General features: G+C 43.3%; 1 protein-coding gene across 1 annotated transcript; it reads left to right on the forward strand.

Moving 5' to 3' along the window:
* Window positions 1-8507: 8507 nt before the first annotated feature.
* On the forward strand, window positions 8508-27875 carry Wdr82 (WD repeat domain 82). Its single transcript, XM_005074848.4, has 9 exons — window positions 8508-8983; window positions 13465-13562; window positions 17468-17534; window positions 20587-20686; window positions 21136-21252; window positions 21603-21758; window positions 22157-22226; window positions 23153-23295; window positions 25327-27875. The coding sequence occupies exons 1-9, from the start codon at window positions 8823-8825 to the stop codon at window positions 25354-25356; spliced, it is 942 nt and encodes a 313-aa protein (XP_005074905.1). The 5' UTR covers window positions 8508-8822; the 3' UTR covers window positions 25357-27875.
* Window positions 27876-27890: the final 15 nt, after the last annotated feature.

The following is a 27890-nucleotide window of genomic DNA, read 5'->3' on the forward strand; positions in this document are numbered from 1 at the left end:
CAGTCAGAGTTACACAAAGGAACCCTGTCTCTCAAAAAAGAAAATAAATACAACTGATTTTTAAATTTTTATGATTTAAAATTAAGATTTAAAAATTTTGTGATGCATGTGTAGAGGACAACTTTACGGAGTCGCCTCTCTCCATCCACATTCACATGGGCTCCAGGAATCAACTCAGGTTACCAGAGCTGTGCAACAAGCATTTTTACCAGCTGAAACAACTCACCAACCCAAAACTGATTCAATTTGTGAAATTTGAGAGGACTCGACTGCCATCAGCTCCATATTGTGAGCAGCTGTCCGTCCTGAAGTTGCTCAGATGTGTTTTGTCCTTCTCCTGTCCTTGATATCCTGGACCCTGGGCCCCATAGTTCCTTGTCTGCTCAGCTCCTCTTTTCTTGCCAGCTAGCCCCTAATACCGCACAGGGTTTGTACCAGCTGGTCTGCTACCTGCCACAGAGCTTTGGGGTTAGAAGAGCTAATTTGGTGGGATTTCCAAGGTCAGGCCTGTGAGAGGTTCTGCTGTGCCCAAGAGAGCCAATAACTCTAGAAACAGTGATAGAACAAGGAAAGGATTTTGATGTTTTATGTTTTCTAAGGGGGGGGTGGGGGGTGTTCCACGTGTGTACAGGTGCCCGAGAAGGCCAGAAGAGGGCATCAGATTTCCTGCAGCTAGAGTTACAAGTGTTTGCTGTCCAATGTAGATGTTGGGAATTGAGTTCAGAGCACTGAGTTAATCACTGAGTCATCTCTCCAGCTCCATATTTTGTATTTTTATGTGGTGTTGGGTAGGGGGTGCAAACCCAGGGTTGCATGCATGCAACAGAGCTACATCCCCAGCAGCAATATTTTTCTTTTTCTTTCTTTTTTTTCACCACCACCATCCAACTACTATTTCTTTTCCTTTAGACAGGGTTTCACTTTATAGCCATGTCTGGTTGAGAACTGGCTGTGTGGACCAGGATGGTCTCGAACTCACAGAAATCTTCCTGTCTCTGCTTCCAGGATACTGGTATCAAAGGCATGAGACAATCATGTTTTCTTACATTCCCAGCTCCATCATGCTTACTGACCTCTGATTGGCATAAAATCCAACCTACAATCTATAATTTGGGATGTCTCAAGATTAATTAATTCTACCAGTGCACACCTACTTGATACTGACCTAGCATTCCCACAAAAGATCAAAAAGCTAAGCCTGGATGTACATATCTATAACCCTAGGAAACAGATGAAGGAGGATCTTACAGAGATTGAGGCTAGTTAGTTCTACATAGTAAGTTCCAGGCCAGTCAGAGCTAATACTTACTGAAATTTTATATCAAAACAAACAAAATAATATATTTTAATTTTAAAAAAGGAAAAAAAGGAAGACAGAAAAGATCTAAACCTCTTTCTTAGTCAAACCACAGCCCAGGTGTTAGACTCCTATTTTCCAGCGTATTAAGTTGTTCCAAATTAACCTTTTGTTGCTTGGAATAGTGCTTTGTAGTAGAACACTTTCTTAGCATATGTGATGCCCAGGGTTCATTCCCCAGCACTACATAAAACTGGGCATGGTGGTGCATGTCTATAGTCCTAGCACTCAGGAAGTAGAGGCAGGATTAGAAGCTCTCAGTCATCCTCACTATACAGCAAGTCACATGAAATGCTTTTCTAAAAAAAGAGAAAGATAACATAATTGCTCAGAAGCTTGTTTGAAGACCTGTGCAACTGATTTTAGTCACAACTAGTCTCTGCTTGGTATTTTTTGTTTTGTTTTGTCTTTCAAGACAGGGTTTCTCTGTGGCTTTGGAGGCTGCCCTGGAACTAGCTCTTATAGACCAGGCTGGCCTCGAACTCACAGAGATCTGCCTGCCTGTGCTTCCCAAGTGCTGGGATTAAAGGCATGTGCCACCATGGCCTGGCTGCTTGGTATTTTCTTGACAAGTACCTTTTAATTATAAACTTTCTTGTAACCTGTGAATGGAGCAGCTACAGGAAAAGGATGGACACATTTTAATGAACTGCAAAGTTCATTAAAACATGAAGCTGTGTACAAGAGAAAAGAAAGCTGCCCTGGTGAATTGAAGAAAGGACTACTCACAAAGAGCCCCTTTCTGCTTAGGGTGCTTGGGACCAGTCCTCCTCAGCCTCACCCTTGGCTCTGACAGGCTAGATCCTTGAGACCCTGACTAGTGGAAGGATGCAAGTGTGAAGTTGCTCCACAGAAGGAAGTGGGTTGGCAGTGCTGGAGGATAAGAAGGTGGAGTGGAAGGTGTAGACTGTAGACTGTGTAGCAGCTCAACTGTAGAACTCATAAGGAGGTAAGAATTATAGCACAGAACAACCAGGACTTCATAGTTCTCCCTCTCCCAGCCCCCTACCCCACCCCCTCTATCTATCTATCTATCTATATTTTTTTCAAAACAGGGTTTCTCTGTGTAGCCCTGGCTGTTCTGAAACGCTTTCTATAGACCAGGCTGGCCTTGAACTCAGAGATCCATCTACCTCTGTCTCCCAAGTGCTGGGATTGAAAGCATGTGCCACCATCACCCAGCTATAGTTGCCTCTTAATATCTAGCAATAATGTCCATCAATGAGCATGGTGGTGCATGCCTTTGATGTCAGCACTCCAGAGACAGAGGCAGGTGGATGGATCTCTGTGAATTTGAGCCTAGCCTCCTGGTGTCTACGTACTGAGTTCCAGGCTATCCAGGGATACACAGATAGACCTTGTCTCAAGAAACTGTAGAAAGGAAAAAAAAAGGCCAGGAGAAATGACTCAGTGATGGGGAAGTCCTGTGTATATGTTAATAAAGCACTGTTGGCCAATAGGGAAACAAGATAGGTGGGACTAAGAATCGAGGAGTATTCTGGGAAGGAGAAACACAGGGATTCATCATGTAGATCATGTAGCTGCCATAGGGGTAAGAAGTCCGGACCCTTTTCTCTGGTAAGAGAAATACTTAGATTAACAATTATGGGGTAAATACTTAAGTCAGAGCTAGCCAGTAAGAAACAAGCAAGGCTAACAGCTTCATAATTAATACAGCGTCTTGTGTGATATTTGGGGACTACAGCGTGGCAGAGCCCAGGCAACTGGTGGGGAAAAAGCAAAGCAGCTGGCAAGGAAAAGGCTTCACTCAACAACTTAGCAGTTAAGAACACTGGCTGCTCTTCCAAAGGACTCAGGTTCAATTCACAGTCCCAGAATGGTGTCTCACAACCATCTGTGACTCCAGTTACAGAAGATCCAACACTTGTTGTGGAACATTACTTTAACTAGGCAAATGTAACTAGGTGCTACACTTGTTATGTTTGATTATGTAAAGATGTGCTGCTGTTTCACCTTGTGTGCCTAAGGCACATGATTGGTCTAATAAAAAGCTGAACAGCCGATAGGAAAGCAATAGAGGGATAGGTCACGCTGGTGGATGGAGAGAGTGAGGCTCAGGGAAGAAGAAGAAAACTTGAGAGAAAGAGAGGGGTATGCCCAGGACCAGAAACCAGGCAGCCACCAGCCAGCCAGACACGAGAAGCAGGAAAATAGAGCATACAGAAAGAAAGGAAGGGAAGAAGGGTGGGAGGGACAGAGGGAAGGAGATAAAAAGCCCCAAGGCAAAACATAGAAACATTAAAATAAGAGCTAAGATAATGTCTTCCAATAATGGATTCCATAATTCCCATGGATACCAAAACCCATGGATGTTAAAATAATACTTTTGTTTGTTTGCTTTGTTTTTGAGACAAGGTCTAACTGTGTAGTCCTGGCTGTCCTAAAACTCAGAGATCCACCTGCCTGTGCCTCCCCAGTGCTAAAGGCATGGGGCACCACACCCAGTTGTAAAATAGTCTTTTTATATAAGTCACATGCATCCTTCTGTGTACTTGAAATTGCCTCCTTTGGAATTTTTTGTTGGGGGAAGCAGTTTCAAGACAGGGTTTCTCGCCGGGCGTTGGTGGCGCATGCCTTTAATCCTAGCACTCGGGAGGCAGAGACAGGCAGATCTCTGTGAGTTTGAGACCAGCCTGGGCTACCAAGCGAGTTCCAGGACAGCCTCCAAAGCCACAGAAAAACCCTGTCTCGAAAAACCAAAAAAAAAAAAAAAAAAAAAAAAAAAAAGACAGGGTTTCTCTGTGTAGCTTTGGAGCCTGGAACTCACTTTGTAGACCAGACTGGCCTCTGGGTTTGCACCACCACCTCATATACAGTATGTGTAATTCTTAATACAATATGCATTGTATTGTATTGTGTTAAGAATACATACAGATGCTGTGTAATTGCTACCCTGAACTGTTTAGGAGGCAACCACACAACAACAAAGTCTTCACATACTCAGTTCAGATCTACCTATCATAGGCTGAACTACTTTATTCATCTGCAAATTTGGAACCATGGGATATGATGTAAGTTAGATTATCAGAAAGTTTTTTAAGACTTTGGAGATAATTTTGTGGATTTTGTGATAGAGCTTCAGGGGCTAGGCAGTTCCTCCATATCTTTGTCCCAGAACAAGACAGCATTGTTTGCCGACAATAGACTTTGTTAAATATAAATGGTTATTTGCCCTTTGCCTTGGGAGCAAGGCCAAAGTTTGAGTTGCAGAGCAATGTGAATCCAGTCTTGGGTGTTTGCTGTCTTCATGACCTTGAGAAACCCAGAAACTCAGAAACCTAGTCTTCCTCTCTAAAATAAGCCTAAAAGAAACTAGGGAAGCTTGCTTAGCATTCCTCAGGCCCTGGGTTTAAACCACAGCAATAAATAAATAAACAATCAAACCAGGCAGTGGTGGTACAAACCTTTAATCCCAGCACAGGGACAAAGGTAGGCAGATTTATGAGTTTGAGGCCAGCCTGGGCTACACAGCAAATTACCAGGACAGCCAGAGCTACACGGAGAAACCCTGTCTTGAAACACCAAAAAAGAAAGAAGATTTTGTTTTATATTTACTTATTCACCTTGTCTGTGTATGTGCTGCAACTCAAGCATGGAAGGCAAAGGCCAGTTTGAGGATGTCTGTTCTCTCCTCCCAGCACATGGGCTCCTTGGGCTCCACGAGTGACCCTGTGTCATATCCATCTTGGTAGCAAGCATTTTCACCCCAAGTCATGTCACTGGTCTTACGTACATGGTTAAATAAATAAAACCATCAATGAGGTTGCCATAGAAGAGATTATAATTTTATAAATTTCAGATTGATATAAAAAGTTATCTCTATTCATGACTACCACAGAACATTTATTTCCTCAGTGGCTCCCCTTGAGGGAATGAAGCATTCACTTAGCAAATCAAGTAACTCACGAAGTACGCAGCAGTTATATGTGAACTATGCATGCTATCTGAAGTATACTATAGAAAATCACCAACATAATTACTGTACAAAACTCACTGTATTCAATTATGTTCCAACACCCTAGCTTTCTTCTAATTCTCTCCCCCACACCACACACACCCTCTTTAAATGGCCCAAAGAAGTCTCCTGACTATTTCAAGATTCAAAGAAGCCCTGCTGAGCACTTTAGCTCAGAAATGTGTCTCCATTAGAATTTGTAAGAAAAAACCTGGAGAGGAGCTGGGCGTTGGTGGCCCACGCCTTTAATCCCAGCACTTGGGAGGCAGAGGCAAGTGAATCTCTGTAAGTTTGAAATCAGCCTGGTCTACAAAAGCTAGTTCCAGGACAGCCTCCAAAGCCACAGAGAAACCCTGTCTCGAAAAACCAAAAACAAAACAAAACAAAAAACAAAAAAAAAACCTAAAGAGGTGACACATGCCTATAATCCCAGCACTCTGAAGGGTGAGACTGGACAACTGCTATATGCCTAGCCCTTTTTCTGTTTTGTTTTTTTTTTAAGTATTCTTACTGTGTCACATAGATTGTCCTTGACTCAAAATGATCCTCCTGTCTCAATTTCCTGAGTGCTGGGATTCATGTGTATATTACCACACCCATCTCTGATGTTGTTTGTTGCATCTTAAAAACAAAACAAAAAACCCTACCAGGTCTCTCACTATATAGCTTTGGCTGGCCTCAAGCCCGCTATGTAGACAGCACTGCTGTGAGCCACCGCAGCCAGCCTGGAGCTCTTTTCAGATTGATACAGCTCATTCCTAACTGCAGCTTTCCCTCATTGCTCACCAGGCACTGGGGGGTCACTTTCGAAGTCTGTCCTTTAAGGCAGTGGTGCTGCTGGAGTGAGAGCCAGGCCAGCCCACCATAGCAGAGCAGGGAGCCAAACTAGGAAGTGAAACGAGAAGGGTTTCACAACACCCTTAAAATATTAAAATAAAGTAAAATAAGAACAACTTTCTTGGATTTTAAAAATAGTGCAGGACACTAAGTCTTGGGAGGAAGCTTTGGTCTCAACAGTGAAATCTGGAAAAGGTACAGAATTACAATAAAGCTACTCTTCAAGGATTTCCTTTGGTTGAGAACATTCAGTAGATTATGACTTTCTGTGGTCATTTTTGTATGTTACTACAGACTCCTCTCACCAAAATGCCATCTTCTGGGTGTATTTGCTTCCCAAGTGCTGATATAAAAGAAGTTTCGCCCAGGAACAAGGACCAGTCAATTTACCCTTAATGATTGATTCTACCTGGAAGAGATTGCACAAAATTTTAGTCAAAGAACAGTACCCCTCCAAAAAATTGATATTTTGACCAATTATATTTGTGGGAATATCAAGTGGATGGGCCAGTCAGCAATGCTACAAAGTGGGCAAATTATAGATTTCAGATGTGGTATTACAGCTATTTTAGCTATAGGGTTGATGAAGCTAAACTGAATGGTGCCTCTCAGGAAGTTTATTAGTTAGGAGAATGTTAAAAGTAGGGCTGGAAGCCAGGCGTTGGTGGCGCACGCCTTTAATCCCAGCACTCGGGAGGCAGAGGCAGGCGGATCTCTGTGAGTTCGAGGCCAGCCTGGTCTACAGCGCGAGTTCCAGGACAGCCTCCAAAACAGTACAGAGAAACCCTGTCTCGAAAAACCAAAAAAAAAAAAAAAAAAAAAAAAAAAAAAGTAGGGCTGGAGAGATGGCTCAGCAGCTAAGAGTGCTGGCTGTTCTTTCTAGAGGTCCTGGGTTCAATTCCCAACAACCAAATGGTGGCTCTGATGTCCTCTTCTCACAAAAAGTTGTACTGGAAGATAGAGCACTCATATAATTAATACTTAAGCCAGGTGTTGGTGGTGCAGGCCTTTAATCCCAGCACTTACACACCTGCACACACACGTTTTTATTTATTTACTTTTTTTCCCTTCGAAACAGGGTTTCTCTGTATTGTCCTGGTATTCGCCCTGTAGACCAGATCCACCTGCCTCTGCCTCCCAGGTGCTGGGATTAAAGGAGTGCACCACCACCACCAGGCCACACACACATTTTTAAAGAGGCCTAAAATAGTTCATGATCATTTGGCTCTTGGCTACATTTGATCTCCCCACAATTACGACGTTCTAGTCAGTCAGTCTACAGGATCTTTACTATAGATGTGCTATAGATGTCAATTCACACAGCAGGTCCAAACAGGACACCAGATCTGTCCTGCTGGCCATCGAAAGCTTTCACGGCAGACTGCATAGTTTTTTTTACAATCAGAAACAATCACTGGGAATTGAGTGCAACAGTCTGTGGAACATTTTTCTTGAATCGATTTGCAATTTGGAAAGTTGCCATCCATTCAGGTTGCACTCAAACCGGTTTTTCCTCCTCCTCAAACCCCAGAACAAATTGTAGCCAGGAGCTCTGCTCTGTCAGGTGGCAACTGCCATCCAGACTTAGTCTTGCCTCCCCCGCCAACCCCCACCCCTTACCCAACAATTTCTCTATGTAAATACCCTTTTTTTTTTTTTTACAGAAGGATGTAGGATTCAACCCCTAGTTATTTCCAAGAAGACTCCAATTTTTCTAGTGTTTCCATTTCGTTTGTTTTGTTAACCATTGTCCAAGCTATATGGGACTCTGGTCCCATTAGCGGCCAGTGAGTGAAATGTCTCACAGTGCTCAAGGATTCCCCTCCTCACGCACTTCAAGTTAGCCATCATCTCCACGCGCTTTGACACTTTCAAAAAGTTTTTAAACAAAGCTCCGACATTCTGAGCAGTGATCTTAGTATATATCCAAATGTAAAAGGCACCCAGTTAAGATTTTATATGTTGTACTTTATTAAATTAAATGGAGGCCCACTGGGTCGCTGGTGCGGTGGTCAAGCCCCTCAGCCACGGGTTCGCCTGAGTCACACCCACGAACAGGCCAGGAGGGGTGGTCTCCGCCAGTACCTGCGGCCTCAGGGACACCTGAGTCTCCCTGGGGAGCACTCACAAAGGCACAAGTCCCGAGGCGACCTCAACTTTCCCGCCCTCAGGAAGGCTTCAGGCGCTCCACGCCCACAGCCCCCCCCCCCCCCCCACACACACCGGCGATCTGCGATCCCGGGCCACGGAAGTGTGAGCCCGCCCCGCTGACGTCATCCCCCCGCCCCCCTCGGCTCGCGCCTGTGTTCCCGCCCCGCCCTCTTTCCCGGCGTCCTCCGCGGCGGAGGCTCCTCGCCCTCTGCTTTTCCTTCTCCTTACAAAATGGCGGACACAATGAGCCGGCGCATCGCCTGTTGGCCCTGAAGTGGCTGAGGGAGAACGACCCGTGAGGTCCCATCGTCCCGACGGGAGAGCCTTGCCTGAAGAGGTCGGCGCGGCGACCCGACTGTCAGACGCCCTCCCGGTAGCCGCCAGCGCGGCGCCCGCACCGCTGGGGTCGGCCCTGAGCAGCCCGCCCGCCCGCTCGCCTCTCGGCCCCGCCCCGGCCCTGCGCCGCCGCGGCTGCCTTCAGCAGCAGCAGCCGCCGCCGCCATGAAGCTGACCGACAGCGTGCTGAGGAGCTTCCGCGTCGCCAAGGTGTTCCGCGAGAACTCGGACAAAATCAACTGCTTTGACTTCAGCCCCAACGGGGAGACGGTCATCTCCAGCAGCGACGATGACTCCATCGTGCTCTATGACTGCCAGGAGGGCAAGTGAGTGTGGCGGTGGCCGCGGGCCGGCTTCCAAGAGCCTCCCTCCCTCCTTCCTCCTGTCGCCGGCCCCCGGCTGAGGCCCCCCAGCCTGTGGTGCACTCCGCCTCCATCCTGCGGTGGTGCAGGTCTCTCCTTTCTCTCTAAGACCATGGTGGCCGTAGTAACGCTAGCGCTGTTATTTCTTGGGTCTCCGGTCTCCTCCGAGCGCGCTTCCCGGTCGCTTCCCAGACCCCACCTTGACCTTGACCTTTAAGCGCCGTGTCCCTGCTCCCAGCGGCAGGCGGACAGCCCTTTCCCCCTGGCTGTCGGGAGGTGCGGGGCGGCTCTGAGCTCGGCGCAGAGCCGCGGGAGCTGCTGTGCTCGTAGCGGCGTCCGCTCGCTGCCCTCACCGCGGTGACCTGGATTCAGCCCTGGCACCGCGCCCGTCCCCTGCCCCTCAGCTTCCCGCGCGGCCTTTCTGCCATCAAGCCCCGGGAGATGCAGGCTTTGGCTGACGGGATTTATCGATTGTGCCCGTGGGAGCCTGCTGCCCTTTCCCTGTTCCGATACCCACGCTTACGGTTAACTTGTTCAACAACCTTCCGGAAACTTTTCTTTGCCAGACTCGGGCGAACTTGGCCGCCCCATTCTGGTCAGAATGCGAGCTCCCTTTAAAACAAAGAAAGCATTCTGGAACAATTTAGTGTTTTCTTTTGCATTACAAAAAAAGTTTACCCGCGTGTGGCGGCCCAGCCGGCAATCTCGGCATTTGGGCGACAGAGGCAGGCAGATTCCGAGTCTGGACTAAATAGGCGAGACTCAAAACAGTCAAGAAACCCGCCAGTGCTTAGTTTGCATGGAGTTAACAAAATTCTGGATCTGGTTAGCAGTTGGAGAACTGCTACGGTTGTCTGTCTTTGCTGAGCAGAGCAAATGACCTTGCCTTTTTCATAGCCGGAGTGGGGGGAGACGTTGTCTGCTTGACCTCACCCCTGTAAACCCAACTCCTTTGTAGCAGAAACTAGTGTAGGCTAAATTTGAGTTACCTTGTCAACTTCAGCCGCCTCTCCTAAGCAGGAGATGTTTGTTTTAACCTCATAGCTACTGTTTTTGACATTTTGTTAAAGTTACCTATGGTTTTGAAGCTTAGCTTTTTCTCTACTTACTCCATCTGTTCCCTTTGTTTCGTTCTTCAAATAACAGTTCTCATTTGGAACTTCTCCCTCTACGCTTATCTAAAGTAAGTGTGGAGTGTTGTAGACTGAGCTACATATGTTTTTCTTGACTTTGCCTCACTGGGGCTATAGTAAAGTATTATGTAACTGTCTCTGGACCTGCCTCCTATGTGTTTAAGAGTTCCTACAGTGGTGATTCTGGGGAAGAGAGAATTAACAGATAGTTATTTAAATAGATGTTCGTTTTTAGTGTTTTTATCCTCTTATGACCATTTGAGTTTGTTTGGAAGAGCTGGTGGGATTTAAAGTTGGGAACTAGAAATAATTTGAAGTTGGTTTGCTTGAAATATTTAGTACAGTACATATATAAGAATCTACCCCCAAAAGCTGAAGTAAAAATACATATCCCTTATTCAAAGGAATAGAATGCTAAGACTGTAATTCATGCATAAAACCTCTTTACATGATTACAGACATAACAGAAAGTTACAGTGTTCCAAAGAACTTTCTTGAAGAAAGATAAACAGTGCATGTAATTCCCTGCACTCTGGGGTGGGAGACTGGAGGTGGAAATACTAGAATGCAGTTTGAGCTGCATAGTAAGACCCTGTCTCAACAAAGAAAATACAGGAGCTGGAGAGTTGGTTGAGAGTATACTTGCTGCTTTTACAGAGGATCTGGGGTCAGTTCCCAGCACCAGCACGGAGGTTCACAACCATCTGTAACTGTAGTTCAGGAGATCTGACCCCTAATTCTGACTTCCCTGATACCAGGAACATAAATGCTGCACAGACATACTTACAGGCAAACACCTATACACATAAAAATAAAGTGAGTAAATATTTTTTAAAAGTTTTAAGACGGGCATTGGTGGCATACGCCTTTAATCCCAGCACTCGGGAGGCAAAGGCAGGCTGATCTCTGTAAGTTCGAGACCAGCCTGGACTACCAAGCGAGTTCCAGGACAGCTTCCAAAGCCACAGAGAAACCCTGTCTCGAAAAACCAAAAAAAAAAAAAAAATTGTTTTAAAAGAACATGTTTGAAAAAAGGTTTCCAGGAACTGGAGAGATGGCCCAGGTTTAAGAAAGAAATATGCTAATATTGCTTATGGTTGGCAATACAAAAAACCCAAAAACATTCTAATCTTTAATTTTTTTTCTAGTTATGTGTGTGCGCATACATAAACATATATATACTTAGTTTTCTTCTTAAGACAATGGTTTCATGTAACCCGGACTACCCTCCAACTCTATGTATCCAAGGCTGGCCTTAAACTCCTGATCCTTCTCCCTCTACCTTCCAGGTGCTTGATTATAGATTTGTACCACCCATTCCCCCACACCAGTTGGCCTTACTGTTAATTTCTTTGTTCATACTTTACCTCCAGAATCATAGTTTTAAAGGAGCTTGCCAGAATAACAAAAAAAGTGTATGGAAAAACATTGGGCTCCATCTTTCAAAGTAAAAACAAAGAAATAGTGTTTTTTTACATTTAAGAGAACCAAGCTTTTGTATGCCACGTTTTTTTAATGTTTTCTTGTTTTTGTTTGTTTACTTATAGTGCTGAAGATAGAATCCAGGGCCCCATGCATGGTATCAAGCCCTCTGTGACAGCCATATCTCTAGTCTTGTTTTCTATATTAGATGAACTGAAATACTAGAGTTCACTTTTACCACTGATAGATGCAGAGTCATCAACCTTTAGTGTAGGCACATGCTCAGCCTCACTTAGTCATTAGTTACCAAACACTTAACTGCAGAGCAGATCTCCAGACAGTAGATTGAATCTGGTAGTGTTTTATTTCACAAAAGGCAGACATAGAGAAAGTATAATACAATTTCAAGAATTCTTGTTTGGAATAAGTTTCATGAAGCAGAATGCCTCCCCCTCACTGACTTTAACAATTGAGAATTCGTATGATTGACTTGTAGACGGCCTCGATCATTTGATTGCTTAACCCACTGGTTCCAAAATAATTTTACATGGAAAAGGTAGACGTTCTTTTGCATAAATTCAGACTCTGGGTGAACATTAATAAAGAAGTTTAATTTCTTTTTCCTTTTTTTTTTGATACAGATCTCATTTTATAGTTAACTGACCTTGAATTTGTAGTGGTCCTCCTGCTGCAGCCTTTTAAATTCTGGCTGGAATTACAAATGTGAACCACCATGTCTGGTTTAAAATTCTTCTAGACATAAATATAAAACATGCTAAAAGGTTTTCATACTTTCTGACGTGGTTCATGTGGAGAATTCTACCATTCAAGTTTTGTTTTCTAGAGGTATTTGGGTTTTTAAAATTGCCTAATTTAAGCAGCATGTGACAAATTTTGGTTATAGGTTTTCTGGGATTTTTTAAAAATTATTTTATGTATGAGTGCTCTAACTGCATTATGCATTTATGCCAGAAGAGAGCATCAGATCCCCCCCCCCCAGAGATTTGTGGAGCCACCATGTGGTTGCTGGGAATTGAACTCAGGACCTCTGGAAGAGCAACCAGTGTTCTTAACTACTAAGCCATCTCTCCAACTCCCTAACATCCCTTTTATTTGGTCATCAAGGTTTGCATTTGAGGGGCATTAACACATAGTTTGGAACTTTGGTGTTGGGGGACACATAGTTTTACATTAAAGTAAAAGAAAAAGGAACCATTAACTAATTTTGCTAGGGAGAGTGCCTATACTTTGTACCTCCAGATAGGAAAGTTATACATCTTCAAGAGAGAGTTATATTAGGAACATAGCAGTATTACATTCAGTTTCAATTTTGATAAATCATTACCTTTACGAAAGTGCTTTCTGCTGGGCAGTGATGGCCACACCTTTAGTCCCAGCACCTGGGAAGCAGAGGCAGGTGAGTTTAAGGCCAGCCGGGTCTACATTTGAAGCCAGGTGTGGCGGCCCACTCTTATAATTCTGACACTGGAGATGCCTAGGCAGAAGGATCATTAGTTCAAGGCCATCCTCAGCTACCTAGTGACTTGGAAGCCATGTGAGATCCTGCCTCAGCCCTCTTCTTTTGAATATTGTATAGTAAAAGATTTAATTAATACTCCACATTTACTTTTACTTTCTAACCTGGGCCTTGTGTTCACACGTGAAAGACTATTCCAGAGGAGCTGTTAAACTTGATTTTTATTTCCAAGGGGGCTGGAGAAGTGGCTCGGTAGTTAAGAGCTTGTACTACACTTGAAGACTCCAGTTGAGTCTATTAATAATTCTTGCCCTTGCCATTATCACTTAATGCTGCTACTTATGTGGAAAGCCCCAGTGTTTCTGGTGTCAGATTCTGATGGTTTTTTGTTTTCCCCTCTGTTTGCTCATCAGACCAAAGAGAACCCTGTACAGTAAGAAATATGGTGTGGACCTCATCAGATACACTCATGCAGCAAACACGGTCGTTTACAGCTCAAACAAAATAGACGGTAAGCAAGCCTTTTAAGGCAGTCATGGTCATGATTCCTTTGAAATATTTAACAGAATCTTTGTGAGGATTTGTGCTTTGGTTATAGTTGATTTAAATATTTTCCTATAATAGTAGCAGTGCATCATTAAAAGTGAAAGAATGCTGGAAGCAAGCCACTAGTACTTTGGAAGGACTTAGAACAGAATATGAGAAATGTCTACTTTACAATGGGGAGTAGGAAAAGGAAGTAACTACTTATGTTTACAATTTGCACTCTTTGAAACTTGAAAAAAAAATGAAAGGAAGAAATACGTGACACAGCAATTAGTAAACTATGGGGCCTTTCCATTCAGAATATGTGTGTGGATCAAACCAGGTGTGACGCTTACCTCTGTATCCCAGTATGTGGTGGCCTGGCTACATAGTGAAACCTTATCTTCAGCAGCTAAAAAGACAGGTGGTTGCTCTAAAGATTACCTTTACATTTTTGACTGAGGGAGAATAAAGCAGAATTTACAAGTACACTAAAGGCAGACTGGAAAGGAGACCAAGTACAGATTAAGAATAGTAGAAACAGCCGATCTGTGGTGGCACACACCTTTAATCCCAGCACTCAGGAGGCGGAGACAGGCGGATGTCTGAGTTTGAGGCCAGCCTGGTCTACTAATAGAATTCCAGGACATTGAGGACTGTTGTGCAGAGAAACCCTGGGAGGGGATGGGGGGGTTGGTTATAATAGAAGCATCCCAGCACTCAGGATAGTTTGAGTTCTATCTGAGCAGTTCAGCATTTGTCGATAGGCCCTGTCTTAAACACAACAAACAAAAATGCTTACAAATATCTCAACCGTGCTAGTTTAGGGGATACTAAAGAAGTTAGTTCCTCTGTCATGAAGAACTGCAGTGAAGTTTTGGGGTTTTGTTTAGGAATTGACCCTTTCTTTTGGGTAAATGGTCTGCTTTTGACTGATTTCCCCTGGAATAAGTTCCTAAATTGGCAAACTGTCTTAGTGATTGAACTGGCACACCCTTGTTATTTTTATCTTATTTTAGCCTTAGTGGTACTGGTTTACTAATTTGTATTTTGCAGTAAGATTTCTTAGTGCAGAGGTAGATCACTGTAATTCAGTTTGCCCCTGGTCACATGATATTCCTGCTTCATACTCCTGAGTACTGAGCTTATAGGTATGTGCCACCGTGTCAGGCACAGTTAAGATTTATTTATGTGTAGGTGTGTATCTCTGTGTGGGAATGTGCCGGTGCCCTTCAGCCAGAAGAGGGCATCAGGTCTCCTGGAGCCGGAGTTGCAGGCATTTGTGAGCCATGTGCTGTGAGTGCTAGGAATCACATTCAGGTCCTCTGAAAGAGCATCAAGCACCGTTTTTTTCTTAAGAATTATTTTTTGATCATGTGGATATGTGTGTGGAGGTGGTGTATGTATGTGTAAATGAAGGTGCCAGATCCTGGAGTTACAGGAATTATAGTTTATTAAAGCTGTCTGACATGGGTACTGGGGTACTGTGCTCAAGTCCTCTGTATGTACAGTATGTGCTGTTGATCACAGAATAATTTCTTTTGCCTCCATCCCTAGTTTGAGACAGGCTCTCACTATGTAGCCCTGGCTGGTCTGGTATTCTGTTTATAGACCAGGTTGCCCTTAAAGGAATCCTCCTCAGTGCTGGAACTTAAGGCAAGCACCACCATGCCCCACCATTCAACAAGAGTTATTTAAATTGCTATTTTAACAGTTTCAAAGTAAATGGGCAGAAGTCTTTCTTTAATGAGACTTCCACCTGAACTTGATTTTAGTACATATCTAATTTCTAATTTTTTGTGCCTGTTTCAGAAGTAGTTTTCTAAGTAGGCAATGCCGTGATGGTCTTGGATAAGAATAAATACTAGGATCCTGAGGATATATATATAAATGACTGGTGTGTTTCTTTTGTTGGGCTACTTTTCTGAGTGATTAAATGATTCTCCAAATACGGTACAAGATGAGGCAGATGTGTGGCACTTGGCAGCTTTGCTGCCAGGCCTCTACTGTGGGGATGTTGCCTTTCCTGCCTCGAGTGCGTCCTGCAGAGTTCCTCCAGTGCTCCATTGTCTTGCCTGATTCCAGGCTGAGGTAGTAGTTTGTACAGTTTGAGGGTCTATGATACCACCCGGTACAGGAGATAACTGTACAGGCCACTGCCTTGCCAGGAACAGTGCACCAGCTACCGAGTGGGGTGGAGAAGATGGCGAAGCCCTGCTCATCTCTGGGAGTTCAGGTAATGGGGAAGGATTTCTCTTTAGGGCAGGTGAGTAGTTCCTAACACTAGAATAACCAGAAATGCTTTGTGATTGTCATGTGAGCTGCTTGGGGTTGTTCAAATAAACCATGTAGGTAGAAAGGGTTCCTTTTTCTCCTAGGATAAATGCCCTTTCATTAGAAAGCATCCCTGCAAGCCAAGTGTGTTGCTCACACCAATAATCCCAGCATTTGGGGGCCTGAGACTGGAGGATTGTTGCTAGTTTTGATGCTAGCCTGGGCTATATAATGGTTTCCAAGCTAGCATTGACTATAGAGTGATAGCCTGATCCCTACCCCCCAAAATTAAGCCCTTTGATACTTTGTCACTCTTTACTCTTGTTAGTTTGTCTTTGTTTTGCAAGAGATGTCCTGGAATTCACTTTGTAGACCAGGCTGGCCTGGAACTCAGAATCGCCTGCTTGTGCCTCTGCCCCCTGACACTCCACCCCCATACCAAGTGCTGGAATTAAAGGTGTGTGCCACTATACCCAGCTTGAATGCCTTCATAATGTGTTGTTCCTCCTGTATTTTTGGTGCCATGGTTCCTGTTATCTTTTCTCAGCCACAATTGTTTCCTTTTTTGTTTGTTTTCATTGATGTTTCAGTTTGATTTTTGCTACAGTTTCACTAAATGTACCCCATGCTGTTCTCTAGTATGCTGAGATTACAGGTTGCCTTGTCCAGTTTTTCTTCATCTTTTTAGGAGCATAGTAATTTCCTTCTTTCTAGTTCTAGTAAGGACCTAGCCCATGCTAGGCAAGTACTGTGCACTGAGTGCATACTCAACCTCACTTCATTCTGCTGTCAACATAATCTTTTTTTATCTTTTCTTTCTTTTTAATGTGTTTGAGTGGTTTACTTGCATGTCTATCTATGTATAATGTATGTGTCTAACCTTCCCAGGGAGGTTAGAATAGGATGTCAGATCCTCTGAAATTGGAATTACAGACAGTTGGGATCCACTATGTGGTTTCTGGGAGTGGCAGCCAAGTGCTCAAAACCATTGAACATCTCTCTAGCCCCTGTTGGTTACTTTTCTAGATAGACTTCTTTCTTTGACCTTCCTCTCTTAATTTTTCTTTGATAGACCAGGCTGTGTAATAGCCCCGACTATTCTCAAACTCACTATATAGCTCTCTATTTTGTGGTCCTGATACCCAGTGTAAGATTTGTCACTTTGTAGACACTAAAATTTGTGTCTAGTTAGTAATTTTTTTTCCTTGCAAGGAAATACTTATATAGGACAAGGTGAATTTTAAATTATGAAGAATCCAAAGATTGGTAACAAAACAGTGGTTTTTTTTTATGTAGTTTTTACTCTGAGTCTCCCCACCACTACCCCAGTACTGCAGATTGAACCCTGAGATTCCATACACTAGGCAAGCACATCACCGTTGAATTGTACATCTGAGTCCCAAACAATAATGTTAAATGTTGGTATAAATGCTGTCAAGTGAAAACTTGGCTTTTGAGTTGTATGAATCTGTATGCAAGTTGTTAACCTTTTATGCTTGTAATTTGCTTGGGTGATAGTAAACAGTAGGTTCTTAGGCCTTGTCTTTTCAAAAATGAAACTCCAACATAAATTTCATTTGAATAGTAAAATGTCATCCCTTGTTTGTTTTCTTACAGATACTATCCGTTACTTGTCATTGCATGACAACAAATATATCAGATATTTTCCTGGACACAGCAAAAGGTAAGACTCAAGTATTACAGAGTTAAGCTTCCTTTATCCCTGAGGTATCTCAGAGAATGGAAGAGAGGGGAGAGGTTTGGCTAGTAAATCCAGCCTTCCTTACTGCTGTTCAGCATTCCTCTTCATCTTGTTAACTGATCTCTGTCAACTTTTGCTTTACGGAGGTTATGGAAGCAGAAGATAGGGTTTCAGATAACTACATAATCTGTTAAAATTTGTGGAGCCAGGCGATGGTGGTGCACACCTTTAATCCCAACACTCAGGAGACAGAGGCAGGGTGATCTCTGAGTTTGAGGACTGCCTGACCTACACAGAAAAACTCTAGATTCAATTCTTCATACCAAAAATAAATAAATATAATTAAGGGCAGTTAGATATGGCTGTGGGCAAGAACATACTTGCGAGAGGGGGGGTGAGACAGAGACAGACGTGGACTGAAGTTATTAGGTGATAACCTATGCTTTTGAATTAGCCTCTAAATGAAAAATGTTCCACATGATGTAGATGGAAATTGAACACAGGACCTCTGGAAAGTGCAGCCAGTGTTCTTAACCACGGAGCCATCTCTCCGTGGTGCCATTTGTGGATGGACTTTTATTTTTGTTCTGCCTGCCAGCTCCCAAATAACTACACAGAGACTTGCTTATTATAAAAGCTCAGCCAATAGCTTAGAGCTTAGACTTGTTACTAACTAACTCTTACAACTTAACCCATTTTTATCAATCTACTTTTTGTCTCATGGCTTTATTGCCTTTATCTATACTGCCCAAGCTGCTTTCTCTCTGACTGGGTGACTCTGCTCTTCTTCCCAGCATTCTCTCTGCCCCCGAAAGTCCTGCCTAGCTATTGGCCATTTAGCTTTTTATTAAACCAATCCAAGTGACACTTCACAGTGTACAAAAAGAGTATTCCACAACACTCCTACACTCTTTCTTTTTGGGAGGTGAGGTAACCTTGGTTGTTCTATAGCTCATTGTCTAGACTAGGTTGGCCTCAAACTCAAAGGGGTCTGCCTGTACCTCCCAACTGCTGGGACTACAGGCATTTATATTAATATAGAGTGGTAGTATAGTGCCCTGACTACTATTATGTCACTTTTGCTTAGAGGTGCAAAAAATACCAGAATAGAGTACCAACAGTAGGCGAAAGAAATGATTCCACCCAAGTCTTAACTTTACAAATCAGTAAGTTTAATTCTAGTTGCTGATAAGAGCATGGGCAACTTAAAATGGAAGCTATACCCATCTCCCTCCTCTCCCAAGTAATTGTTAACTCCTTATATGTCCATGGAAGGAATCAGGGTCTTTTGAGGGTTCCAAAATAGCAGTCACAGCTGCCCTGATTTCAGGAGGGCCATGTTATGCCTGAAGGATGACAGGAGAGATGGCGGGAGCTGCCTGTTAGAAGTGGTACTTCTTGCCAGATGTGGTTGTGCATGCCTTTAATCCCACCACTGAGGAGGCAGAGGCAGGTAGATCTCTGAGTTCCGGGCCAGCCTGGTGGTGTATATAGCAAGCTCTAAAACAACCAGGACTACATAGAGGAGAGACCCTATCTCAAAAAGAAAAAAGAAAAATCTAGCTGAACATAGTGATATGTACTTGTAATTCTAGTGCTGTGGAAGCTGAAGTAAGAGGATTGTTACAAATTGGAGGGCAGCTTTGGGTACATCCTGGGATACATATTAATACCCTGTCTCAAACTCCTTCCACCTCCCCACCCAAAAAAAAAAAATCAAAGAAGTTGCACTTTAAAACAGGCAGTGTATTTCTATGCTGCTGAAAACAGGAAGTGCTGGTTACTATGTAATGTTAAAGGATGGCATTCACTTTTACTGTAGTATCTTTGTACCCTGTGAACTGGCAGGTAAGTTTCCCTAGGGCCAGAATTTTGGTTCTTCTTATGTTGCCCATGCTTATCAGCAAGAGCCTTTTGTATCATCTTAGACCTTCTGTGAACTTTTGAGCTAGACAATATGACAAAACTGTATGTCCATATGCATTCTGCTCTTTTATTACTATGGCAACCTGGGCTACCTGAAACCCTGTCTCAAAATAAGAAACAATTTAGTTATTGTATGTATGTATGTATGTATGTATGTATGTATGTATGTATGATTGCTACTATAATTCCAGAATACTTTCATCTCCCTAACTCTGTACCCATTAGCAGCCATTCATCTAAGTGCTGTCTCTAGATTTACCTATAATGGACATTTGAATAAATGGTGTCTTCTTTCATGTAGCATGATATTTCCAAAGTCCATCCCTGTTGTCATAGAATTAGCACTTGGTTTCTTTTTATTCTCCAGTGATATTACCATATTATATGGCTAGTCCACATTTTGTTTGTTAATTATTGAGCATTTGGGTTATTCCCATTCACAAGGCTGCTACTGTAAAGACATGAACATTTTGGTGTAGACATTTTCCATTTGCTAAAGTATATATTCCTAAGAGTGTAATTTCTGAATCACCTATCGTCTTTCCAGAAAAAGTATGCTATGGTTGGTTTTTGGCTTTTTTTTTTTTTTTTTTTTTTTTTATGTGATCAGAGGGTCAGGCTTGGAACTCACTATATATACCAGTCTGGCATTGAACTCAGGTCTACCTGCCTCTCTACCTCCCAAGTGCCACCACACCTGGCTTTTGTAGAGCACCTATAGCACGTGCTTTATCAGTTGTGTGTGCAGGGGTTCTAATTCTCCACCATGCCCCTCTTCACCAGTTCTGAGCAGTCCTTTTATGACAGCCGTTAGTGGTGTGAACTAGAATCTCACTGGGCTTTTGATTTTTCAGTGGAATCACATATTGTTTCAACACTACCACTGAGCTGTATAGAGCTCCAACCTGAGTCCATGCATTTTTATATAAAGAGGCTTTTTTTTCATTATATTAACTGCTTTTGATTGCTTCAAATAAGTTTGTGTATGCTTCCTAAGATGGTAGTCTTGGGAAAACAGGTATTTGTAGGCAGGCAGAGTGGTTTAGGGTTCACATCCAATTTTTGCTCATATTTTGCTTCAACTCCTATTTATCTTGATACATTGCAGGGTGGTGGCCTTGTCCATGTCACCTGTGGATGACACTTTCATTTCTGGGTCTCTTGATAAGACCATTCGACTCTGGGATCTCCGGTCTCCTAACTGCCAGGTAATGGTACCTCACAGTTACATTTTTGAGCATTTTCTGTGGAAAGCATTATCAGCTCTCCTTCTCAGTTAAGGGAGACAACAGTGGTTCCATTTTGGGATCCCAGAGTCTTCTTATGTGGCAACAAAACTTTTACCAGTTGGCTACTGCTTGGTAAGCAGATTTCCTGCTCCAAAGCAGATTGCATTATAATGTGGCTTAGTGCTTGCAAAACTGCCTAGAACCTTGAGCCTCAAGGGGTTTGTTTCTCTTTGAACTGTATAATATGTACAGTTAAGGCTGATTGGAAATACATCATACAGTGACTTTTTACATTTTAGTCAGTTTTGTTAATGTTTTGTAGGTAGGTCGGATGCAGATCCTATTCCTTTCTTAGTTTTACTGGAAAAAGTCAACGATTGAGTGGTGGGCTTCTTCATTCATTAACTCCTTGTCCTCTTTTCTCTTAGGGCCTCATGCATCTACAGGGAAAACCAGTTTGTTCCTTTGATCCAGAAGGGTTAATTTTTGCTGCAGGTGTCAACTCAGAAATGGTCAAACTTTATGACCTTCGTTCTTTTGATAAGGTAAATCTTTGAATCCTTGAGCTATGTTAAGGTTGCAGAGATTTTAACAGCAAGTTGGACATTTGAGAACCCTTTCTAGGCCAGGCATGGTGGCACATATCTTTAATTCCAACACTATACTCCAAAGCGGATGCAGGTGGATCTCTATGAGGCTAACCTGGTCTACATCATGAGACTGTCTAAAAAGACATCCTTTCTGTGGTGAAGGAGGCAAGTAGTGGTTAATAGAATGAAAGAGCAGTGCTTCATCCTGTGCTTGCCACTTAGACTGAATGGATAAGAAAGAAGTTCTAATAGAGGAAGTATTGATGTGTATGGAGCCTGGGGACTGTTATTTTTGTGTTTTGCAGGGACCATTTGCAACCTTTAAGATGCAGTATGATCGGACTTGTGAGTGGACAGGACTTAAGTTCAGCAATGATGGCAAACTCATACTCATTTCTACCAATGGCAGCTTCATTCGTCTTATTGATGCATTCAAGGGTGTGGTGATGCACACATTTGGGGTGAGCTGACAGCTTTCAAGTATGGCTGTTTCCTTATACGTTCTGGGCTGGGAATGCTGTTTTTTGGAGATCAATGGTTATCCTTGACTCATCATGGGCTTATGTTTTCTTCCTGCACATGAACTAAACTCCTTTGTATTGGAGTCATTCATCTCTTAGCAAAGTGACCCAGGTTTGCTTTTCAAGTGTAATTATAACAATAAACAAGGTTTTTTGCGCTTCCCCACTAAATATGGAGTTAGGGTTGAGAGTGCTTTGTGCGAAGTAGCGGCTACATTTGGTCTTAGTGTCACTGCACATTCAAAGACCTTTGGTGGAAAGGGGCTTGTATGTTGATGTTTCTATGCAGTTGATTTTATTACTGGCCTTATAATGAGAACCATTCTGTTTTGTTTCAGGGTTATGCTAACAGCAAAGCTGTTACACTCGAGGCTTCATTTACTCCAGATTCACAGTTTATTATGATTGGTGAGCTGCTTTCATTTTCCTTGTTCTTTCTCTGGTACTGTGCATTTGTTTATATTATCAAGTAAAGTTACTAAAATGCTGTTCAGTAGATGTCTTCAAATTTTCATGTAGCATCTTCAGACTTTGGGATTTCCTTTACTGTGTATAAGTATACATGCAGTGCTGTGTGTGGAGGTTAGAGAACATCTTTGGGGAGTCAGTTTTCTAGTTCCACCATTTGAGTTCCATGGGTCAGATTCATGGCAGGCCACCTTTACCTTCTGGGCCATTTTTCTGTTTGTTCTTTTTTTTTTTTTTGCAGTGGTCTTGTTTATATACAACCCTTCTGACCTTGAATTTACTGTGTAGTCAGGGATTGCCTTGGGTTTCTGATTCTCCATCTCCCAAGTGCTGGGATTACAGGAGTGTGCCATCACACTGGCATGGGTTCTTTACTGGAACTGGCAATGTGTTGGTTTTCCCTTCAGGAGCTTTAGAATTGAGCTCTTAAAAAGACATTACTGTATTGTATTGATAACTTGCTGTAACTTACAATAGAATCAGTGGCCAGATGTTAGCAGGCTAATGTTATTTAGCCCCCTTTCTAGATGGGAAATGTGAAAGTTTGGGGGAAATGACTTAGGAATAGGGAGGCACTCCTGTGCATCCACTCTAATTGCCAGTGCTTGGGTGCTGTTACTGGAAGAGGCAGAAAGTTAGGAGTTGGAGCCTGGCTTGGGCTACATGAAGAATTCAAGACTAATCTGGACTTTGTAACAAAACTAAGTCCCTAAAGAAAAGGGAACAATTCCCTGTGTCATTCCTCCATTGTCCTCTCAGTTTCTGCTGAGGGATATGTCCTGAATCTTTTTCTAGATCTCAGTCCATCTTTTGCTTACCTGTATTTATTTACCTCAAGTGTTAATTGTCTCATTCATTCTGTTTAGGTTCAGAAGACGGCAAGATCCATGTCTGGAATGGAGAGAGTGGTATAAAAGTAGCTGTTTTGGATGGTAAACACACGGGTCCAATTACCTGTTTGCAGTTCAACCCCAAGTTCATGACCTTTGCCAGCGCCTGTTCCAACATGGTATGTGAACAGTGAGAGATTTTCCATTAGGATCCTCTTGGTTTGTGGTGGTGGGTGCCTCAAGACAGCAAGCTGTGTTCCATCCACATAGTACAAGTTCATGTTTCAGAAGAGGTGGCTTCCCTATAAACCCCCACATCATGAGACAGACACCTGAGTAGGCTGGTCTTTTCACTTTTATTCCTCTTCCAGTAAAACAGGATCATCTGTGCTCTCCAAAGAGATTTGCAGAGCAGTTTTTGCTCTGGCCATTGGGTTTTAAGACCAAGGTATTCAGGTTCTTTTGACATTAATTTTACTCCTTAAAATATTCTGACTGACCTTTTTATAGGTGTACTTTTTCGTGATTTTATTTTGTTTTGGCATTTGGAAATAAAGTCTGTCACTCTAGCCTGGGCTGACCATGTACTCAGATTAGTCTACCTGCCTTAGCCTCCTGAATGCTGAGATGAGAAGTGTGAGTCACCATACTTCCATTCTTTGCCATTGAATTCCCAAAAAATTATTCTAGGTTTTTTTTTTTTTTTTTTTTTTTTTTTTGGTTTTTCGAGAGAGGGTGTCTGTGTTTTGGAGGCTGTGCTGGAACTCGCTCTGTAGACCAGGATGGCTTTGAACTCACAGAGATCTGCCTGCCTTTGCCTCCCAAGTGCTGGGATTAAAGGCGTGTGCCACCAACGCCTGGCCCTATTCTAGTGGTTCTTAACTATCCATTTATGCACTTACTTTGTTTTTATTAATTCTTAATATATTTTATTTATCTGAGGTAGGGTCTCTGTAGACCTAACTGCCCTAGAACTCTTTGTAGACTGGGGTGGCCTTGAACTCAGAGATCCACCTGCCTCCCAAGATCTGGGATTAAAAGTATTCACCACCATGCCTAACCTCATTTTGTTTTTATTTTGTGTATTCTTGAACATGTGCCATGGCACGCCTGTAGAGGTCAAAGGATGACTTGTGAGAATTGATTCTCTTCTTATGCCATGTGGTTTCCAGGAATCAAACATCAGGCTTAGTGGCAGACATAGTAATCTTAGCTCTTGGGAGGTAGAGGCAAGAGAACCAGGAGTTCAGTCCAGCCTGGGCTATATGAGAGCCTATCTCAAACACAAACTAAAAATAAGAAAACAGCTCTGAGGGTATAGAGGTACTTACTATTAAACCTGACAAGCTGAGTTTGATCTCTGGAACTCAGAAGGAGAAAATCAACTCTCACAAGTGTTTTCTGGCCTTTACTCATACCATGATACACAAACAAATGTAATTTTCGTAAACAGAATTAACTGGAGATGGGAGATAGGTGATTCTTGGTCTACAGCTTCCTTTGCAATCTGTCCATCTCCAAGTGGGGTCTTGGATGAGGTATTTCACTGCTGCCTTTTTCCAGAGCATAGTGCCTCCCCTTCTTCTAATGTTGAGACTTGAGCCTGGGACCTCTACTATTGAGCTGCACCTCTAGCCCATTTCTTGTTTTTGGAAACCAAGAAGGTATCAGAAATGCAGCAATGACTGGAAATATACCTTAGTTAGAGCATGTGCCTCCCATTTATGAAGCGCTGGCTGGGTTTTCAGTCCTCCAGACTGGAAGGACGGAAGGAAAACTAATTTAAGCTGGATGTTTTGGTACACACTTGTAATTTAAGCATTTGGAAGGTTCACGTCCATCATCTTTGCTCATATATATAGTGAGTTTGAGATCATGAAAAACCAAAAAGCTACCCAGCCCTCAAAGGCAGCAAAACCACCTCATCCAAACCTCCTTTCTATTTTGGAAGGAAAGGCTATGACTGAGGCCACCTTGAGATTAGCTGTGCGGCCAGGTTACTCGTACAATAAAAACACAGGGCCACGGTGGTGCAAGGTAAGGAGTGAGTGTCTCTGGCTCCGTGGAGACAATAGTTTGATCACAAGTAAGGGCTACCAGACCATAATTCCTTCATCGGGGTTGGGCACCTTGATAACTGTGAGGTGAAGAACTACCTTCCATAGTGAGAAGCCTGACGTCTAAGAAACTGACTTGTGTTCTCCCTCCAGGCCTTCTGGCTGCCCACTATTGATGACTGACCCTGACCCTGACACTGCTCGGCTATTCGTACATTGAGGGACCACCAGGAAAAAGTCAGAGGTGACAGATGACAGTGGGACTGACTGGACTGGAGAACATCTTTCCACACGGCCTTCCCAGGGGTGTGCTGTCCATCTCTAAAGAATTACTCTGCTGAGCGCCTTCCAAAGGACTCTTGGTGCTGCACATTCAGTTGGCACTCAGCCTTTCCAGCTTTCACTGCACCAAGCTCTTCAGAGGGTGACTACTTAGGATTAGGTTACAGTGAGGCCCTTTAGCCCCTTCAATTTTGAATATATTTGCTGCTGAAGAGCCAGTGAAGTCACCAATTTCTGCACATCCTTCTCCCACCCAGAGATGCATGGGAAGCCACAGTTCTGGTTTTGAGATGCTAGGGCAGCTCAGCACCCCTTGCCCTCACCCTGCATGTCTTGTTACTGGGTCTCCTTGTTGTGTAATTGTGGCATTATTCCACAACCATCATGTTTCTTAGGTGCCAAACATTTACAAAAATAAGTCTTCATATACCATGGGGTCAAAGAACGGGACAAATACAGGACTTTGTCAGGAGGCTTTAAAGTATTCCTGGGTAGGTGGGTGGGGCAGATCTTGGGCTTGGATGTTGGCTAGCAAAAGGCCCAAGAGTCTGAAAGGGAGGGAAGGGAGTAGCAGGTAAATTCTGAGATCTGAAAGGCTTAGCAGCCTGGTGCAATTCCCCCATCAAGACAGTCCCACAGTCGTTTTGTGGGGGTCCTACCGAGCTTGGCTTGTACAAAAGCAAGGTAGCAGTTTATTTTTGTACCTGAGTCACATCACGTTTTCCTGTGGGCCAGTATTGTGGAATGAGTTTGAGTTGTTTACACTGATGCCTTCCTTCCCTGCCCACCACAAATTGTGTACATAGTCAGCAGATGACACCCCTCTTCCCCAGCTCTTATCCAAGAGCTGGCTCTAGGCCTGTGTTATATGTTATATTTAGCCTTTTTTATATATATGATCCTTGATCTGTTTGTATTTGAGCACAGTGTGCGTGTCCACTTAAATATGCACCTGAGTATATGTATATGCCTACTATCTCTCTCTCTAGTTTATCAAGAGTTCAGCAGGAGAGGGAACCCTGCAGCCGAGAAAGACTATCTGTGGGTAGTGTTTGCCACAAGTGTTAGTCTTCTCTCAACCTTAGGGAGACAACGTGAAGCAGAGCTTCTAGTGTTTGCCGTTTCATGGCAGCTATGTAAGAGCCTTGAGATGACTCCCTTGTGCTCTTCAATCAAGCCACACTTCGGGGCCCTCTCTACAGTATTAGAATCTTTTTTGCCTGATTATGCCCTGTCTGCATCTGTATATGTGTGACAGTCACTTTTTGCATGGCTTCTGTGCCTGGCTTGTGGCATTTGGGGACAGGGTGCTTAGAACCACGGTGTTTTTAGTTTGTCAGAGCTTCTCAGCTGTTTATGTCACCATTGTTGCCCTTTTTTCTTGCTTTCTCCCGAGAGAAGGCTAGGACCAGACTGAGAAGACCTGCAGCTGACCTTTACTTCCCAGTATGGCCACCGCAGAGTGGAACAGATGGTAGTCTACCATTTATTTATGCAAGCAATACCCCTGCAGATACAGAAATCAAGACCAAACAGGCTATGATTTGCCCATGGGTACCCAGCTGCTAGGGTGTCAGTCAGCCCATCACTGATTCTGTTTAGGAGCAGGCATAGGCTTCAAATCAACTATTTTTTAAGCAATGTTTGGCTTGTTATTCCAACTGTAAAAGTGGCCACCTTCACTTGAAGACGATTAAGTGTTGCTGAGCAGTCCTGCTTTCCCCGAGTGGACAGACTATAGAAACCAGGTGATTAGAGATATTACTGCCTACCTTCAGGATCTAAGAGTCCATGTTTGGAGGAACTGTTGAGAGCAAATGTCTGTTAACTATGGATTGGTAAGGCTGCATAACCTGAAAGTAGAGTGGCTTGCCTGGCCACAGGGAGATTGTCTGCATTCCTGAGTGTCCAAAGCTGAGGCACCATGTTCTTGGAAGACATACTGCCTCACAGTCTCTGCTGGGCCCCTGTGGCAGCAGAACTGAATTCTGAATTTGTAGGAAAAGATGCAGCTGAAACTTATGATACTATATGGCCACAGGCTAAGCGCGAGGCAGAAAGCAGAGTTGACAATTTAGAGATGTGTCCCTGGGTGGTATTCAGCATCCTCCAAAAATTCAGCCAGAGCCACTGCTCCATAAGTGACAGCTGACACTGCACTGTTCAACCACCAGCCACTGGGGTGTTTCTTAATAAATTATTCCCCGTTGTAACTGACAATTACTGCTTATGAAGGAAAATTTGGGGATTTCTAAGAACCAGTTTGCCACCCAAATGTACCACTGTTAATCTTGATGCTAAATGTTCCTCTAGATATCTCTGTGCATAGACTTTGGTGTGTTTACATAGTTGTTATCCTACTGTACATACAATTTTATGTCCCTTTTGTACTTAACATATAAACTTTTTTTGCCATGTTACCAGTCTTAAACAGG

This window comes from Mesocricetus auratus, unplaced genomic scaffold, assembly GCF_017639785.1.
Source record: "Mesocricetus auratus isolate SY011 unplaced genomic scaffold, BCM_Maur_2.0 Super-Scaffold_100691, whole genome shotgun sequence".
In the NCBI taxonomy this organism is placed as follows: domain Eukaryota; kingdom Metazoa; phylum Chordata; class Mammalia; order Rodentia; family Cricetidae; genus Mesocricetus; species Mesocricetus auratus.